Raw genomic sequence first — 17,679 nt, 5'->3', positions numbered from 1 at the left:
CCCCTGAAGCTGAGTGTTGGTGTGCATAGATAGAGAAGGTGAAAGTAGGCTCAACCTAAGGGGGAACATGGTTGCTTTCATGAAAATACAAGGGATGACACAAAAAGAGGAAACGATGTGAAATGAGGAGTGACGCATTGTTAACCTAATTGGGAGAATATTATTCACACAGACAAGATTGGCAAAGGCAAATTACTGTAGGCTACTTCTGAAATAGAGATTGAGATTTCTGAACTAGTAGAGCGTTCGGTCTGTCTGTTCTTCCACTGTAAATTATTGAACAACTTATCTAATCGAAAACATCATCGGAATCGGTAAAGAAGCAGGGGTTTGTATGCTTTGAGATAAACATAGTAGTTTACGTGGACGAAGAAATTAATCTCAGGTTATTCCGTATGCATCTGAATAGAACGCAAGTAAATGGATGCGCTTTCAGTTTTTCGGTAAATTCGGATAAATAGGCTACAGCAGTTGGCAGATATTTATTTGTTGTTATAATCTAATGTGTTAATTTTTAGGAGGTAGATCAGCTTCTTTTTTTTTGTATACATGTTATAGCTTTTAGCTAGGCTATGTAAAATCCAATCATACGTTATTTTTGCCTGCTTTGCATACCAATCACTAAGCATCAGCAAGTGAAAGTTGTGACAATGTGTCTTCTGTATTGTTCTGCCATCACAGACACTCAAGGTGTGACTGGCACCCTTGACTCTGAATGACCACTGTTGCAGTCGAGTTACCGCTTAAAATTGTTTTAATTTGAGAACTGTGAAAACTAGGATCAATAACCATTATTTACAATTGTTATTTTCCCTCCAAACAACAGTATTGTTTAAAGACAGATTAGAGTTAGGTGACTGGAATCTAAGCATTGGGACGTTAAGTGAAGGAGCTCTGAACAGGTTAGCTGACATGCTGGACAAAGCCAAATGTGGATGGCGACAACTTGCCAATGTTATCACTGAGCAATCTCGATTCCGCTGCAGGTGAGACTTTGAAATTAAACACTCAATGTTAAAAACATTGACTCATAATCAATACAGATTTGATGTTGATATGTAAATCCATACCTTACATTCTTCACAGAAGAATCTTTGTCATCTTTACCCAATGATAAGAGTCAATTTGTAACTTTTAATTTGTGATGTTGTGAAGCTGTGGAAGTCTGAAAGATGGCATAAAGCCCCATGAAGAGAATGAGTGTTTCTTCTGACCTGACGGGTTTGCCACCATTGATTGACAGTGAGAATGAGATGATCAGCTGTTTGCTCCAGATTCTCAGCCTGACAGGCAGCCCCGGCCACTACCTCCTGGAGAGACTGTCTGAGCGCTCCTTCAACCTGGGCTTCCTGCAGCACTGCTTGAAGACAAAGGAGCACCATGACGCTGTCCAGTACCTCACTGCCACAAATAGTCTAAACCTCAACAAATTCCTGACTCTCTCTCTGAAATATGTGACATATAGTCCAGCACCATTTTGGCAAAACATCAACACTACAGGGATCCTCTCAGTCATCTTACCTGGTGTGTGCATGCATGCGTGTGTTTGTACGTGCGTGTGTGTGTGTTTATGTGTGCGTGTGTGTAGTGATGGAGCTGATCCAGATAACAATGCAGCCCAAGGCCCAGCATGCTACAGAGGGAGGCAGGTGGTGCTGGTCTGTAAGGCCAGTGGTCCTACTGCTATTGGCTTCCAGTGGTTCAGAGGCAAAGAAGAGGTCAGTCCATTGCATATTGCAGTCATTATATACCCAGTTCCCACATACAGTGAGAAGTACTGTTGATTTGAGGAAAGCATTTTAGACATGCAACACACAAAACATGAAGAAGATGCTTCCATGCCACTGGGCAGTGAGTGAGATAATAGGTTCTGGGTGGAAGCAGTCCAGAGCTGGTCCTTTGCCCTTTAACCCCAACCTACCATGGACACTGCATCTGCAGGTTCAAACATGGAGAGAGCTTAATCTTCTCCCAGTGTGCACATGTCCGCCTGGTCCGGTCAGCTGGCTCCAGCGCAGTTAACTCCATGATAAACTATGATATTAGAACATAATAAGGTAATGTACATGACTGCTTGCTTAGCCAGTACCACTTTCTCCTGATTCGGCCCATATCTGGCATGAACTCGGGACATCTGCCAAAATGCGGTGTGGTTCAACTATAACACTGACATTTTGCCAAGTCAGAGATGAGTGGCCGAGACCGAGACGCGTGCGGACAGCAGTGTACACATCAATTCAGGTTACAATCACTGATTCATAAACCCTTTTTGGTGTTTATCAAATGGCACATTAGCCTAAGAGTAACTGAAGTCTGGACACTGACTGTAGGCCTCACATGTAGCCTATTATAATGTTAACTCCTGCAGAATTAAGTGTTCCTCACAGTAAAATGATAGACCAAATGTACATTTTGTCTCAGGAACATGAGTGGAGAAATATTATTTATTTATTTCAACATCTTGAGAGAATGCGATTGCGCACATAGGGACTGTTGTGTAGTCTAAATGTGCAATTTCATCCAGCTATATAAAAGATGACAGTATTTCATTTTCAACCACATAAAATATGCATCCAAGACGAACTGAAATACTACCAGAAAGGTGTTGGATCGTTTTCACAGCTTTTCATTTTCTTTAAACCAGTCAAACTGATGTCATTTGGAAATCTCCCTGGTCCCCAAACGTCCTCGCTCCATGAGAGAAGCAGAAATGAAAGAGAAAACTTTACCGATGTCAACTAGATTGTTGATGATGCATTGATCATTCTATCAATTTATGACATCATTCTGATGAGCAAGGCTTTATTTAATATTCTGGACGAGCATCAAGTAATAAAAAAAGAGAAGCTACATGTACCTAATTATAGACAAGTTGACTAACAAATAAACTACCAAATGTCAGAAATTATAAGCAGAAAAATGTAATATTCCCGCACCCCCTGTCGTTCAGCTGTCCCTGAGTAACATGCGCAGGTAGTCTACATGAGCCTTTTGAAGTAATTGTTTGACAGTCAAATGAAAACGTCATGACTGGTTGTGTTTATGCCACATTAAAAGGTAGACTAATACTTTGAAAGTTAAATGACACATCTTTACTATTAGGCCCACAGAGATCCTATTAAATTAATAGGGATTCTATATGTAATTCTATGATTAGGCCCATATACACTACTGTTCAAAAGTTTGGGGTCACATAGAAATGTCCTTGTTTTTGAAAGCAAAGCAAAAAAATGTGTCCAATAAAATAAATTATCAAATTGATCAGAAATACAGTGTAGACATTGTTAATGTTATAAATTACTATTTTAGCTGGAAACGGCTGATATTTAATGGAATATCAACATAGGCGTACAGAGGCCCATAATCAGCAACCATCACTCCTGTTAGCTAATCCAAGTTTATCATGTTAAAAGGCTAATTGATCATTAGAAAACCATTTTGCAATTATGTTAGCACAGTTGAAAACTGTTGTCATAATTAAAGAAGCAATAAAACGGTCCTTCTTTAAACTAGTTGAGTATCAGCATTATGGGTTCGATTACAGGCTCAAAATGGCCAGAAACAAGAACTTTCTTCGGAAACTCGTCAGTCTATTCTTGTTCTGAGGAATGAAGGCTATTCCATGTGAGAAATTGCCAGGAAACTGAAGATCTCGTACAACGCTGTGTACTACTCCCTTCACAGAACAGCGCAAACTGGCTCTAACCAGAATAGAAAGAGGAGTGGGAGGCCTCGGTGCACAACTGAGCAAGAGGACAAGTACATTAGAGTGTCTAGTTTGAGAAACAGACGCCTCACAAGTCCTCAACTGGCAGCTTCATAAAATAGTACCCGCAAAACACCAGTCTCAACGTCAACAGTGAAGAGGCGACTCCAGGATGCTGGCCTTCTAGGCAGAGTTCCTCTGTTCAGTGTCTGTGTTCTTTTGCCCATCTTAATATTTTATTTTTATTGGCCAGTCTGAGATATGGCTTTTTCTTTGCAACTCTGCCTAGAAGGCCAGCATCCTGGAGTTGCCTCTTCACTGTTGACTTTGAAACTTCTGTTTTGTGGGTACTATTTAATGAAGCTGCCAGTTGAGGACTTGTGAGAAACTTGAACGACGGCATCCCTCCACAGCCAGGGTAACTGAAAGTGACTTCAAACTTAGTGTTTGGTATTGCCACGTGAGTTTCTTCTCTGCCGCCTAGAAGTACCTCCTTCACTCAAATACAAGTATCACAGAATGTGTTATATTAATCTCTGATTATGCCTCGGTGTGTGGATGCAAAGGCCTTTGAGGTGAACAAAGACGATGTGTCTCATGGAATCTTCAAACAGTTTCCTCAAACAGAAAGTCATGGAGGACGATAAGGTCACAGTCATGCTGGACAGGGTGGCCAAAGGTATCACTATTACTGATTACATTCAATATACGCTACACAAAAATACATATTTCAAAGTATTGTGACATATCATGAACACCAATCTTTAAAAATGTCTGTTAATGTAGTTTCTCTGTTTGGTTCATGTATCTGTACAGACATGGGTCTGTGTGAGATCACACGAGTGCGGCAGGCTCTAGAGTTAAGCAGTAATCTGTCCGAGCTAGTGCACTCACTGACCGCATCCAGAGCTCTTGCTGGTCAGAGACCACCTCAGCACGTATCCTGCAGTGGGCCATAGCACATGGTGAGACCTTTGGCTTATTCACCATGCATGTTTCAATCAAGGTACAGTAGTGGAGTGACCAAATGGATTTTGCAGCTGGGTCATCTGTGTAAATCAAGATAACATTATCCCTCTGAGCTAATGCCAAGGCATTCACTCTTGGAGCTGATATGAGTTCAGGTAGAGCTAAGTAAGCACTGCATAACGGCTTCAATAAGCATTGCCTGTCTCTGTCCAGTTCTTCCAGAGAGCCGTAACCTGCAGTTTGACTCTGGCGTAAAGGTGCAGCTGGGCTTCGCAGCAGAGTTCTCCAACATCATGATCATCTACACCAGAATATTGGAGAAGACCAAGGACATTGTGTCCTGCTTTGCCAATCTCACAGACTTTGCTGAGGTTAGCTGCGTCATTGTCAAAACATCTTAATATGTTCAATAGTCTTCCACTGCAGCACAATCTGGCTTGGTGACACTATTAAACATTGCACAGTAATATGTTTCTGTCCTGTAGACATGTAATCATACTCGTTCCTGTTTCCTATTGTGTTCTTTATGATGGCAGGGTTTGGATATGGATCTGAAGATGGGTAATCAGGAGAGCCTCCTAGATGTAGGGAGTTTACTGCTAATGGACATCCTTCTGCCCACAGAGCTTCCAGGCCTCTACACCCGCCTGAAGGGCGTACAGAGACTCAAGGTGAGGGTTCAAATTACACACTGACTCTCGGCGGTTCCACAAGACAGTGGGACCAGTGTTAGTATTGGAAATCCAAATCGGATATCATTGTTACCAGATTTGTCAAAATCAAATAACATTTTATTTTATACATGCACCAAATACAACAGGTGTAGACTTTACCGTGAAATACGTACTCACAAGCTCTTTCCCAACGATGCAGAGTTAAAAATAAAAACAATATATTGGATATGGGAGAGCCCAGCTACCCTGTAGGAACCTTGCTGAAGTGATTATGAATCCCTTCTCTGTGTAGGCCTGTGGTTTATATGAGCTATGTGACTATCCCTTTTTATGAGCTCTGACGCATCTGTCTTAGCTTGTTCTCATTACAGAAGGAGCTGACATTCACCTTGTACCTTCAGCATCGGTATGCGAACTTGGATGAGGAGGTCCAAGAAAAGCAAACGGTCATTGTGGGCAAACCACTGGTATCCAAACTAAATCTCCACGAACCTTGGCTTCCTTGCTCCTCATGGTCAAGTAGAGGACCTCACATATTGGTTCAGTAACATGCAAAACTTCCATTCATGTTAGTCCTGTCAATTTGTGGAACGTAAGCGTGCGACCCATTCTGTTTTGTCTACAGACCTACACATTAACGTATTGTGCAACTTATTGTTCTACTGTATTTTAGTCAATGCCACTCCGACATTGCTCATCCTTCTTATTTCCATTATTTTAGATTAGTGAATTGTTAAATACTACTGCACTATTGGGACGAGGAACACAAGCATTTCGCTACAGTACACCCGCAATAACATCTGCTAAATATGTGTCTGTGACCAATAAAATTGGATTTGATTTTCATTTGAACTTGCATTACAACAAATTGATCCCATAAACTGCATTGTTTATATGTTAAAGGATACAGAGATAAAAAAAAATTGTAATGGGTGTTTGTGAAAATTGTATGAAAACATAGTGCCTTTTCTATAGTTCAAAGCAGAACCACTACATTTTGGCATGGTATTATTACATTTCTTTCACATGGTGGTATGAAATATTAGTCATTTTTTAAAACATAAATAACTTATTAAACTGTGTTTTTGAACATTCAGAATTTCAAATTTCCCTTTAATACAATATAAACAAATAATTTCCTAACAAGGACACTGCCCGGGATGGTGGTAGGAAGAGCGTGCTTGTTTGAAATGGAAAAGTGTTGCGGTAGCTTTTGATAAAGAAGAACATCAAGACGAAGCAGCTGCTTTATAAGCGGGATGCACTGTTGAGCGCTACATCCTGAGGGTTTCATGCTGATTGTATGGAGATTGTGACAGCTGTTTAAATGGCGTCCCTTGAGAAGGCAAGAACAAGATGTATGCCAGGAGAAGTGCAGTATTATCAAAAGGAAACATATACTTGGAATACAGAGGAGGAATGGAGGGAAAAAGAGAGGCAGAGGAGTTCTAAGAGAGAGAGGGAGGAAGAGGGTGAGCTTGAGTCAGTTAAAAATGGTGGAAAAAAGAACAATAGTAGAAAGTGTAAGCAGAGTGAGCTGAAGAAGGAGGAGAAATGGAAGTGAATGAGGTCAAAGTATCGGAGGTGGTAGGTGTGGTGAGGTTCTCGGAGCCCGAGGCTTGCGCCATCGGTCAGGATAAAGATGAGTCTGTGATAGTAGAAGTGAAGTTTTTGGAAAAAGTCGACCCTTGCCTTTTGGCTGATCCATTTGAGGTTTCAGGGTGGGTGAAAACAGAGTTGGGTGCTGTGGAATCGGTGAGGGTAACCAGAAGTGGTCTTGTGATAATTGTTTGTGTTTCTGCTGGTCAGAGGGAGAAAGCACTCTGCATTAATCGAATGGAGGCGAGGAAATGTGAATTGTTTTGCTCTCAAGAAAAGCGTGCCATTGAATGGAGTGATAACTGGGGTAGCAGTAAATGTAAAAGTTGACCAACTGAAGGGGAAGATTCCCGGTGTTTGTGATGCTCGTTGTTTGGTGCGACGCAGACAGGGTGGCGTGAGTGGTGAAAGTGAAGAGTCATTGTCTGTTCTTTTGAGTTTTGATGTTGAATCTTTGCCCGACAAAGTGATGTTAGGATATATCCTGTACAAGCTTTTGTGTCGAATATATTACGTTGTTGCAGGTGTCAAGCTTATAGGCTTGTGGCAGCAGTGTGTAGGATGGAGGTTCCTAAGTGTGAGAAGTGTGCAGAAGGCCATGAGACAAAGGAATGTGTATCAATGGGGAAAGTAGTGGTATGTGTTAATTGTAGGGGTGCCCATGGGGCTGGGGATCAGAAATTACCCGTGCGAGAGAGGCAGGTCGAGGTTTCCAAGGTTAGAGTAGTGCAGAAGTTGTCATGTGCTGAGGCAGTGAAGAAAGTAGAGGAATATGGGTCAAGGCGGACGGATCCTGAGAGGAGTGGTGTGAGTAGTAAATATGTACCAGTAAAGAGGGATATGCCAATAAGTTATATGTTTCAGTAAGATTGGATTTTTTGCATTTATAGCGATGGTTATCAACTGTATTGCAGGGATGGAACGTAAGTCGCAGAAAAGGTTGTGGTGGCAGCTGCAGAGAGGTATGTGTGTGTGAAACTGAGTTACAGGGTGTGTTAAGTGGTGGTGTTCGATCCTTTCAGGTTCTTGGCATGAGGTAGGATTAAATATATTTAAAAAGTGGAGTACGGTGGTGTTATTTTTTGTGAGTGTAGTGTTAGATGGTCGGGTATTTGTTTATTTGTTTATCAAGTAAAGTATAAGGAAGTTGTATTCCAGTCTAGTAGGTGGCGGTAATGCAGCATTTATTGGATGCCAACCGCCGTTAAACATCGTCGAAGAAGAAGAAGAACACTGCCACCTACTGCCCTCAGGTACAAACTGTTATCAAAAAACGCATGCGCAGTGGAATGTCCTTTTCAAAGTACGCCATTTTGTAACAGTAGACCGCCTGTTTTCGCGCAAGAGAGCAGCTATTCGGTGATTGCAAACACTTTTTTGTTGCGTTTTCTCAGTGTAATAATGGCTGAAAACTCTTCGGCAGGAGAAGCTGGGGCTGTTGAGATTCCTGAGGGAGCGATTCGCAAATTGTCGGAGTTGAGAGTCATTGACTTAAAAGCCGAATTAAAAAGACGAAATTTGGACACCATTGGCATCAAGAGTACGCTGACTGAGAGGCTGAAAAAGGTAGACATGCTAACTAGTAGATGGATAACGTTAGTTGTGCTAATGTGCTTGGTATTTTGCTAAGTGAGATGACCTTTCGTGTTAATTCCACAATTAAGTGGAACCTGTAATTTAATTAGTTAATATAATTATCAATAGTTAGCTATAACCACTAGCATTAGCTAAATTTGATATTCACTCCAAATGTAAAGTGAACGTTAGCTAACCATGGCCTTGCGTTGCGTTAGCCACATGGTTCCCTTTCCTCGAGTACCCCTACTCCGTATTCTAGAACTAACACACCCGATTCAAATATCAAAAGTCTTGGTGGTTAGTTCACCATTTGAATCATATGTTCTAGTTTTGGAATACATAAAATACGTTGAATGGAGGTGGGTAACTTACTGAGAGGTTAGGGCGGCGCACAATTGCCCCAGTGTCGTCCGGGTAATGGGATTGTTTGGCCTGGGAGGCATTATAAGTAAGCCGTCATTGTAAATAATAATTTGTAATTAACTGACCTGCCTAGTTATATAAAGATTCAATAAAATAAAAATAGAGGTTTGCGAAACACGGCCCCTGCCTAGGCCTGCAGCTAGCTTCCCGAGTCAGATGGGCTTTCTAATGGCGTAGCGGTCTAAATGCTAGAGGTGTCACTACAGCCTCCCTGGTTCGAATCCAGGCTGTATCTTAACCGACCGTGATTGGGAGGCCCATAGTGCTGCGCACGATTGGCCCAGCGTTGGCTGGTGTAGGCCGTCATTTTTTCTTAACTGACTTGCCTAGTTAAATAAAGGTAAAATAAATATGTATACATAGATAGCTAACGTTAAGTAACAATAATTCCACCAGCCAGCACCCTTGTAACCTATAACTGACCACATAGCCGTGTGTTTGATAGCCAAATTGGCTTAACTCCTGAAACCAGATCTAACATAGTTGGCTAGGTAGTTAGATAATCATTCATTCATCATGTCATCAATTTCTCCACAGGCGATTGAAGAAGAGGGTGGAAATCCAGATGAGATGGAGGTTGTTCTCGATGGAACTCCTAAGAAGGCACTTGCTAAACGGACCTCCAAAGGTATGTTAAAGAAGTGGAAGCAAGGTCTTAAGTCAGCAATAATATCTTGAAGTAAAGATAAAATATATTACAGAGCCTTAAAATGAGACATTGCTCTTCTGCAGGGAAAAGACAGGAGAACGATGAACCAGAGGACTGCACCATGGAGGAAGATTCGGGTGATGGGCAGGTGTGTATCAACCATTGAATCACCTGGTTTAATCTAATGTAATCGCTTTGCTCTACTGTTAGTCTCCCTGGATAACAATCTATTGATGAATTCACATGCCTTCAAGGATGACATGGAAAACATGCAGGACATGGACATCCTGGATATGAATGTGCTTGATGAAGCTGAGAATGACAACGGTATGCCGGGAGAGGAGGAGTATGACACTGATGAAGTCCTGAACGAAGATGAACACGACATCGGCATCTCTGGCTTTACTGGGCCAATGGGCAAAGCCAAACCTGAAGAGGTGAGACACATGCGCTAGAGTTGTGTGGAACAGTCATGTCTAATGATGTTTACAATATTACCGTACTTGTTTGACATGTTGCACCATGCTGGTGTGTGAGTCTTTTTTTCCTCTTTCTAAAACTAGGATGTACAGCCTAAAGTAGCAGACATGGAAGATAATGAAGATCTCACTTGCCCATCAGCTAAAGAGGTATAGTTGGTCATTTGTTTGTAGTTGGAATGAAATCACACTGAGTGACAGTAAAAAGCCATTTGTGGTTGGTACCGACCAATGTTACACTAGATACATTTTCCCTTTATTTCTTTAGGTTCAAGAGAAGGATCCGGATCCCGAAGGCTCAAAGGAAGAAATAGGTACCTTTTTGAGAAGTGGTTGGAAGTTCATATGAATGCACACTTTCTTTTTGCAGTGTAAACCTTGGAATGCAAGTCCGTTAGATACAAATTATTGCTGTGGTTGGTCAGAGACTGGAAATCCAAAGATAATTGCTGACTGTGTGTTGATGCTTGTTAACTAAAATTGTTAAATACTCACATTAATCTGTCCATTTTTGGCACCCTCCTATTATTAACACAGAACTGGTTAACAATCTGAAGCACAGAGCCAGTAATTAAAGATGTAGTTAGTAAGATGTTGCAAGTGATATGCAGTGTTTTTAGGTTGCCACACAGAGCCAGAAGAAAAGAAGACTGAGGCCCATTTGAAACCAACCATTCAAACGCCTAATATTCTCACTGGACATGAGACTAATGGAATTCTGAATTCAATGTCACTTACCACATTATGGACACTCATGAAGTCAGCACTTGCATGAAGACGGACCTTCCTTGTGCCTCTGGTGATCTTGTGGCTTTCTTCAGATCAGATCTTTTTCTACCTTGCGATCAGGTGAACTGAAATGGTCGACTTGAATGAGGAGTTAGGCTGCTTGGTCAGTCTCTTTGGTTTTTCCAGTCTCTTGTTACGTGTATATCTGTGTATACATAGTTCAATGACAGCGGAGGGCCACGTCCTTTTCCAGCCTTGCCAGTTCCACGTTAACCATTGCTGTGTTTCAGAAGTAATTAAACTCTGCCATTCTATTCCTGTTAAATCCGTAGAAAATGAGAAAGTAGCCGGGTCTTGTTTATCTGAGCCACTAAATGAAGAGTGCCAGGAGCCACCAACTGAAGATCAAGGCACCACCGTGGACACGGTCAATGTTGCAGAGGAAGACGATGTGTGCGACACCACTAATGCAGAGGAGGCCATCGATGTAGAGACTGAACTGTCGACTAGCGACAAGGACGTTGCTAAGCTAACTGAACGTCAAATTAAAGGCGCTGAGAACACGCAAAATGTCCCGGAAGACACCGTTGACGCTGAAAGTACTCAGGCTGTTAGTGTAAACGAGCAGGGCGGAAGCGCTGTTGATTCTGAAATGGTTTCTAAGGCTGAGGGTGAGGAGGAAGACAAGACTGAAGAGAACGCTGCAGAATCAACGGCAGTGAAAGAGTCCTCTTCTGTTGAGGGCGATGATCAGAAAAAGAGGTTTGTTGTTTTCTGTCTACTAGAACAATGGCTATCTGTTGCATTGGCTCCTTTTTTAGCAAGTTTTGGTGCTCTTTTGGAGGCAAAATGGTCTGCGCATTTGTCAAGTTTTAATTTTGTCATTCCCCACCTATACCTCACCTCTTAACCATCATAAAGGAATGTATAGATGTGGTAAAGAGGTCAATGGAACTTGACCATAACAAAGGAAACGCGTGGTGGAAAGATGCCGTGAGGGAAAGAGCTCAAATCTCATTGCCCCCCCCCCAAGCAAAATTACTCTACTTTTAGGCTATTTGTGTTTTTTACACTATTATAAGGTAAAAATTGGAGTATAATGCTTGTATGGATGTCAACCCCAATGAATGTTCATGTCATCGTCTCCAACTGCATTACAGTTAAACGAGTGGCTATCATCGTCTATGCTACGAGCTTATACGAACAGGACAGCATTTACCAGTCACTTCTAAACCTGAAAATGCACGGCTACTAAATGTAATGCAGCCCAATCAATCCAAATAAGCACCATTCCGGCATCCTTCTATCCCTCATGGTCTACGTTCCATTGACCTCTTTACTGCATCTATTGGGAGTTTCTTTGACCATCTAAGGCAGCCTAGTGACATTGACACCCACCCAAATCACTGTGATGTTGTATATGCTGGGGATAATTCCTGTGTGCACAGGGTAAGTATAATTCATCTGGATGAGACCCAGGTCTTCTAAGTTCCAAATATTCATTGTGTGTTCTCTTTGCCTTTAGTTCTGATGAGGAAAAGGATAGCAAGCCTGACTCAAAAGAGGATAAGGGTAAGTGTGAATATTGTCCCCCTCTATCATTTTGTAATTGGGATGTCCATTGTAGATAATTGCAAGTAATGTGCTCTCACCTGAATGAGGTGCTGAATCAGCTCTGAGTTGAATGTCCACCTGAGTCATGTTTGTCTGTGTTCCAAAAGCCCCTGCAGGCAATGCTCCAGCTAGTAGTGGCAGAAACCTGTGGGTTAGCGGGCTCTCCTCCACCACAAGAGCGACTGATCTGAAGACTCTGTTCAGCAAGTATGGGAAGGTCAGTATCCTGAGGAGAAATACCACCCTTTTTGGTGTATGTGCATGCATGGTGCATGAATGTACACTGAACAAAAATATGAATGCAACATGTAAAGTGTTGGTCCCATGTTTCATGAGCCAAAAAAAAATTTGCCTGAAAGTTTCCCTACGTGCAAAGAAATGTATTTCTCTCAATTTTGTGCACATTTATCCACCTGGTGTGGCATATCAAGAAGCTAATTACACAGGTGCACCTTGTGCTGGGGACATTGAAAGGCCACTCTAAAATGTGCAGCTTTGTCACACAACACAATGCCACAGATGTCTCAGGTTTTGAGGGAATGTGCAATTGGCATGCTGACTGCAGGAATGTCCACCAGAGCTGTTGCCAGAGAATTTAATGTTAATTTCTCTACCATAAGCTGCCTCAACGTCGTTTTGGAGAATTTGGCTGTACGTCGACCATCCTAACAACGGCAGACCATGTTTAACCCTACCAGCCCAGGACCTCCACATTGTCTGATAATAGCCACCCGGACAGCTGATAAAATTGTGGGTTAGCACAGCTGAATAATTTCTGCACAAACTATCAGAAACCGCCTCAGGGAAGCTCGTCTGCGTGCCCGTCGTCCTCACCAAGGTCTTGACTTGACTGCAGTTTGGTGTCGTAACCAACTTCAGTGGGCAAGTGCTCACCTTCGATGGCCACTGGCATGCTGGAGAAGTTCTTTTCACGGTTTCAACTGTATGGCGTTGTTTGGGCGAGCAGTTTGTTGATGTCTACGTTGTGAACAGAGTGCCCCATGGTGGGGTATGGGTAGGAGTAAGCTACGAACAATGAACACAACTGCATTTTATCAATGACAATTTCAATGCAGAGGTACCGTTATGAGATCCTGAGGCCCATTGTCGTGCCATTCATCCGCTGGCATCACATCATGAGGGATGGATGTTTCAGCATAATAATGCACGGCTCCATGTCACAAGGATCTGTACACACTTCCTGGAATCTGAAAATGTGCCAGTTCTTCCATGGCCTGCATACTCTCCAGGCATGTCACCCATTGAGCATGTTTTGGATGCTCTGGATCAACGTGTAAGATCAACCTGGTCTTCCGGTTTCCCATCAATCTCCAGCAACTTCGCACATTGAAGAGTGGGACAACTTTCAATGCCACAATCAACAGCCTGATCTACTATATGCGGAGATGTCGTGCTGCCTGAGGCAAATGGGTACAACAGTGACTTGTTTTCTGATCCACTTCCTTTCATTTGTAAGCATCTGTTGGTCACAACTTGTCTGTATTCCCAGTAATGTGAAATCCATAGATTAGGGCCTAATGAATTTATTTAAATTGACTGATTTTTGTTATGAACTGTAACTCAGTAAAATCTTTGAAATTGTTACGTTTTATTTTTGGTAAGAATAATTGAGGAAGATGTGGAATGGTACTGCCTGTTCTTTTGGAGCCCACACACACACTTTCCCTGCCCAACAATTAGGGTCCTATCATTCTCCATCCCTCAGGTTGTTGGAGCTAAAGTGGTGACTAATGCCCGTAGCCCCGGTGCTCGCTGCTACGGCTTTGTCACCATGTGTTCCACAGATGAGGCCACCAAGTGCATCAGCCACCTGCACAGGACCGAGCTCCACGGGAGAATGATCTCTGTTGAGAGGGTGAGGGTCATTATCTACCACCGTGCATATCAGTTGCCTTTGAGCCCGACCACTGCTGTACACACAACAGTAAACCTGTAGTGTTTCTCAAATTAATGGGTTGCCTTCATTCAGAGAAGTGAGGTTTGACCATTCTAATCTGTCACTTTGACCGCTGTTCCAGGCTAAGAATGAGCCTGCTGGGAAGAAACCTGCTGACCAGTCTGGCACCGATGGGATACACTCCTCAGACTCCAAGTAAAGGCTGAGAACACGTCATTACACATTAAGTTATTATGTACTGTATGTCATGTAGTCTGTACAAGGTATGACAGCAATCCATGCTTTGGTTTCATTTCCCTGGCAGTGGCTGGTACGGTTTCCAGCACTTGGAAAACGTGCCAGGGAAACTAAACCAAAGCATAGATTGCTGTCATACCTTGTCCATAGACTGCTTACAGGTAAGGAAACCAATATGTCACTTTGTAGTTTGGGTGAACTATTCCTTTAACATTTTCTCTATCCAGGTCTGACGAAAACAAGGATGAAAAGGCTGAAGGGGAGGTCGGGAAAGATGGAAAACGCAACGAGAGAACAGTGGTGATGGACAAGTCTAAGGGAGAGCCTGTTGTCAGCGTGAAAGCCAAAAGCAAAGACCGGGTAAGATACCCACATGTTGACCTCTGTACTCCATCTATTGAACTTTCACTTCAAACTTTTTTGAAATGTGGTTACGCTACATGATCTGTTATTCAATCCAGAGCACCAAGAGTCGTGACCGCAAGTCTGCAAGCAAAGAGAAGGATATACTGTCGTTTGACCAGATCAAGGAGCAGCGTGAGCGAGAGAGACAGAGACAGCGGGAGAGGGACATCAGGGAGGTGGAGAGACGCAGACACTCTGGGTGAGGAGTTGCTCTAGTTGCAGGACATTTCACCCGAAGCCAGCTTGTTATAACAGTTGCTAGTATGCTTTGAAAAGGGACTCGTCGTTCAGTGGGATCAGCTAAAAAATATCTCTCGTCCTTTGTTTGTTCCAGTGAGCGCGGCAGTGGTGCAGACAGCCGCACGGAGCGCGAGCGTATCCGCCTGTTCCGGGAGAAGGAGGAGCGTGAACGCCTCCTGCGTAAGAGAAACTTCCTGGAGGTGGAAAAGGAGCGGCTGAACTTTGACCGCTTGGAGCGTGAGTTCCTGGAGCGCGAGCGTCAGCGAGTGGAGTATGAGCGCCGGCGTGAGCAGGAGAGAATCCAGCGGGAGAGGGATGAGCTCCGCAGGCAGCAGGAGCAGCTGCGCTTCGAGCAGGACCGCCGGCCCCTCAAGAGGCCATACGCCGACGTGGACAGCAGGTACACATTTTATCCCCGTCTTTCCCCCTCTCCATAGCATCAGTACCCCCTAAAATAGATTTTAGTTTATTTTTACAGGGACAGTGCACATTAATCAACGTTTCAGTAAAAGTGCCAGTTTTAGCCAACTGGCTAATTTGCGACCGCAGTTCCTGGGCAGGTTTTTAGATGGATATGGCCACAACCTCAGCCTCTAGATCTTCCGTATGCATGCCTGTCATGTAAAGGTGTGCGTGGCTTGAGAATATTTTATTGCGACTGACTGACAAAGACCTGCTGCTTGTAGGAAAGACAACTGGCAGGACAACAAGAGGCTGGCTATGGATGACCGCTATGGGGGGCGCTCAGACTTCGGTCGCCAGGAGCGCTACCAAGACTTTGACCACAGGGACCGCAGTCGCTACCAGGACGATTCCGTCATTGACAGGTACAGAGTAGGCTAAGGTTATTTGCCGCGAGCTGACATCAGCTGTTATGAAGGTTTATGACATCATTGTCCTTGTTGTGTAGGCCTTATAGGGGTGTCAAATATTTTTCGACTGATTCTGTAACAGATGCCTATATGTAAACTTATGTAAAGGTAGTATTACTGGCCAACTGCTTGTTTGTGGTGAATTTGTAGTTGTATGCCACATGCTTTGATCATTGCTGGATGTTTGTTTAATAATCTGAGATCTTTCCTGTAGGAGGGACACTTCACGGGCTGTGGTTGCGGACCGGGATAGTGCGGTAAGAGACATGGCCATATGTATGCATTGAGGTTCTTGTAGGACCACCTCTTTTACAACATTTTCTCCCATTTAGTGGCTTTTTAAATGTGTACTTTATTTTTTTTTATTTTTTTATCGTGCTTCCCTCTCGGCAGCACTTCTCCGACCGTACCGAGAGGCACGGAAGGGACACTCGTGACACCTGGACCGCTGCAGGAAGTTATGACAAGCGTTCTATTAATCCAAGGTCAGCTTGATTTAGATGGCTTTGACAAGTTTATTTACCTCTCACCAGTTGGAGACCAATGTGTGTTCTGCACTTCTCTGCGTCAACTGTCTGCTGTTTCTTTCAGGGTGGGCCGTGACTGGGACTCAGGACGGAAAATAGATGGGGATCGAACATGGCAAACAGGTCGAGATGGTGGCATCCCAGGCCAAAGTCACATTGGGGCACGGGGAGGAATGGCAGGGTAAGTTTAAATATATATATATATATAGATCGATTCATCTTTTGAGCCAGGTGCAACTTTTATTCCCTCCGGTTAGGGCGAAAAACCTTTTAGGAATACTGATATTTAGTGTCTTTTCTCACCCACAGTCGTGGTGGCTACATGCCAACGGGGACCTCCCAGTCCCTCTCTGGAGCTCTGAATCGTCAGAACCAGATGATGCAAGGCAGTGGGATGCAGGGTGGCGGGGCATTTGGTCGCCGCTACTGAGGTCTGAACACCCTTGTTCCCAGTCACACGTTTAAGTGTATGCAAGTGAAACCTTCTGCAGCTTGTATATTGCTCACGGAAGCTTCGTGAATTCAGATGTTGCTTTTATAGTCCCTTTGACTTTCTTTCCTCAAACTAAGACACGATTGAACTGAACATCTGAGTTTTAAATGTCTCTGATCAGATCATCCATCGGTTTTTCATTCTGACTGTCCTTTTGTTTTCAAATTGATTGGATTTTATTTTTGGTGTATTTTAAGTGATTTGTATGGGTTTGAGTTTTGGTAGAAATGCTCAGGAATGCGTCTGCTTAAACCGTTTGCTAAAACCTGTGGGGAACTTGGTTGCGGAGAAGTACGAACCCATTAATGATCATGATTGTGTTTCAGACTTCATTTCAGTAACTGTCACATTGTCTTTAGTTTTTGTACTTAAACAACTCTTTTTCAGACTTTGTATTGACACTGTAACTTCTTCGCAGAATAGAAGTACCATGTTCACAATAGGAAACAAATCAACTGTCAGATTCAACTGCAGTTGTACTATACCACTGGATGGCACCTGATGGCTATTTTTCTGCGAAATGAAAATGCTGCCTAATAAAATTCTTTTTGCAGTGCAACTGCTAAA

At 43.1% G+C, this 17,679-nt stretch overlaps 1 protein-coding gene and 1 pseudogene across 2 annotated transcripts; both read left to right on the top strand.

Annotated features, from left to right (window-relative positions):
• Nucleotides 1-420: 420 nt before the first annotated feature.
• On the top strand, nucleotides 421-5,897 carry LOC129866551 (mucosa-associated lymphoid tissue lymphoma translocation protein 1-like; annotated as a pseudogene).
• A 2,342-nt stretch (nucleotides 5,898-8,239) lies between these two features.
• LOC129867288 (scaffold attachment factor B2-like) lies at nucleotides 8,240-17,679 on the top strand. 2 transcript variants are annotated; one of them, XM_055940582.1, is made up of 19 exons: nucleotides 8,240-8,514; nucleotides 9,487-9,577; nucleotides 9,682-9,746; nucleotides 9,853-10,035; nucleotides 10,162-10,227; nucleotides 10,346-10,391; nucleotides 11,139-11,568; nucleotides 12,332-12,378; nucleotides 12,528-12,637; nucleotides 14,147-14,296; nucleotides 14,460-14,533; nucleotides 14,803-14,935; nucleotides 15,037-15,179; nucleotides 15,315-15,620; nucleotides 15,907-16,047; nucleotides 16,307-16,349; nucleotides 16,486-16,577; nucleotides 16,684-16,800; nucleotides 16,929-17,679. In XM_055940582.1, exons 1-19 carry the CDS (start codon nucleotides 8,350-8,352, stop codon nucleotides 17,047-17,049), a joined length of 2,523 nt encoding a protein of 840 aa, XP_055796557.1. In that variant the 5' UTR covers nucleotides 8,240-8,349; the 3' UTR covers nucleotides 17,050-17,679. The 2 variants fall into 2 exon arrangements, with proteins under 2 accessions (XP_055796557.1, XP_055796558.1); XM_055940583.1 differs by lacking the exon at nucleotides 15,907-16,047.

The sequence above is a fragment of the Salvelinus fontinalis genome, chromosome 12, assembly GCF_029448725.1.
Source record: "Salvelinus fontinalis isolate EN_2023a chromosome 12, ASM2944872v1, whole genome shotgun sequence".
NCBI lineage: Eukaryota > Metazoa > Chordata > Actinopteri > Salmoniformes > Salmonidae > Salvelinus > Salvelinus fontinalis.
The sequence above is the reverse complement of the archived record's forward strand: the minus strand, read 5'-3'. Positions and strand labels throughout refer to the sequence as shown.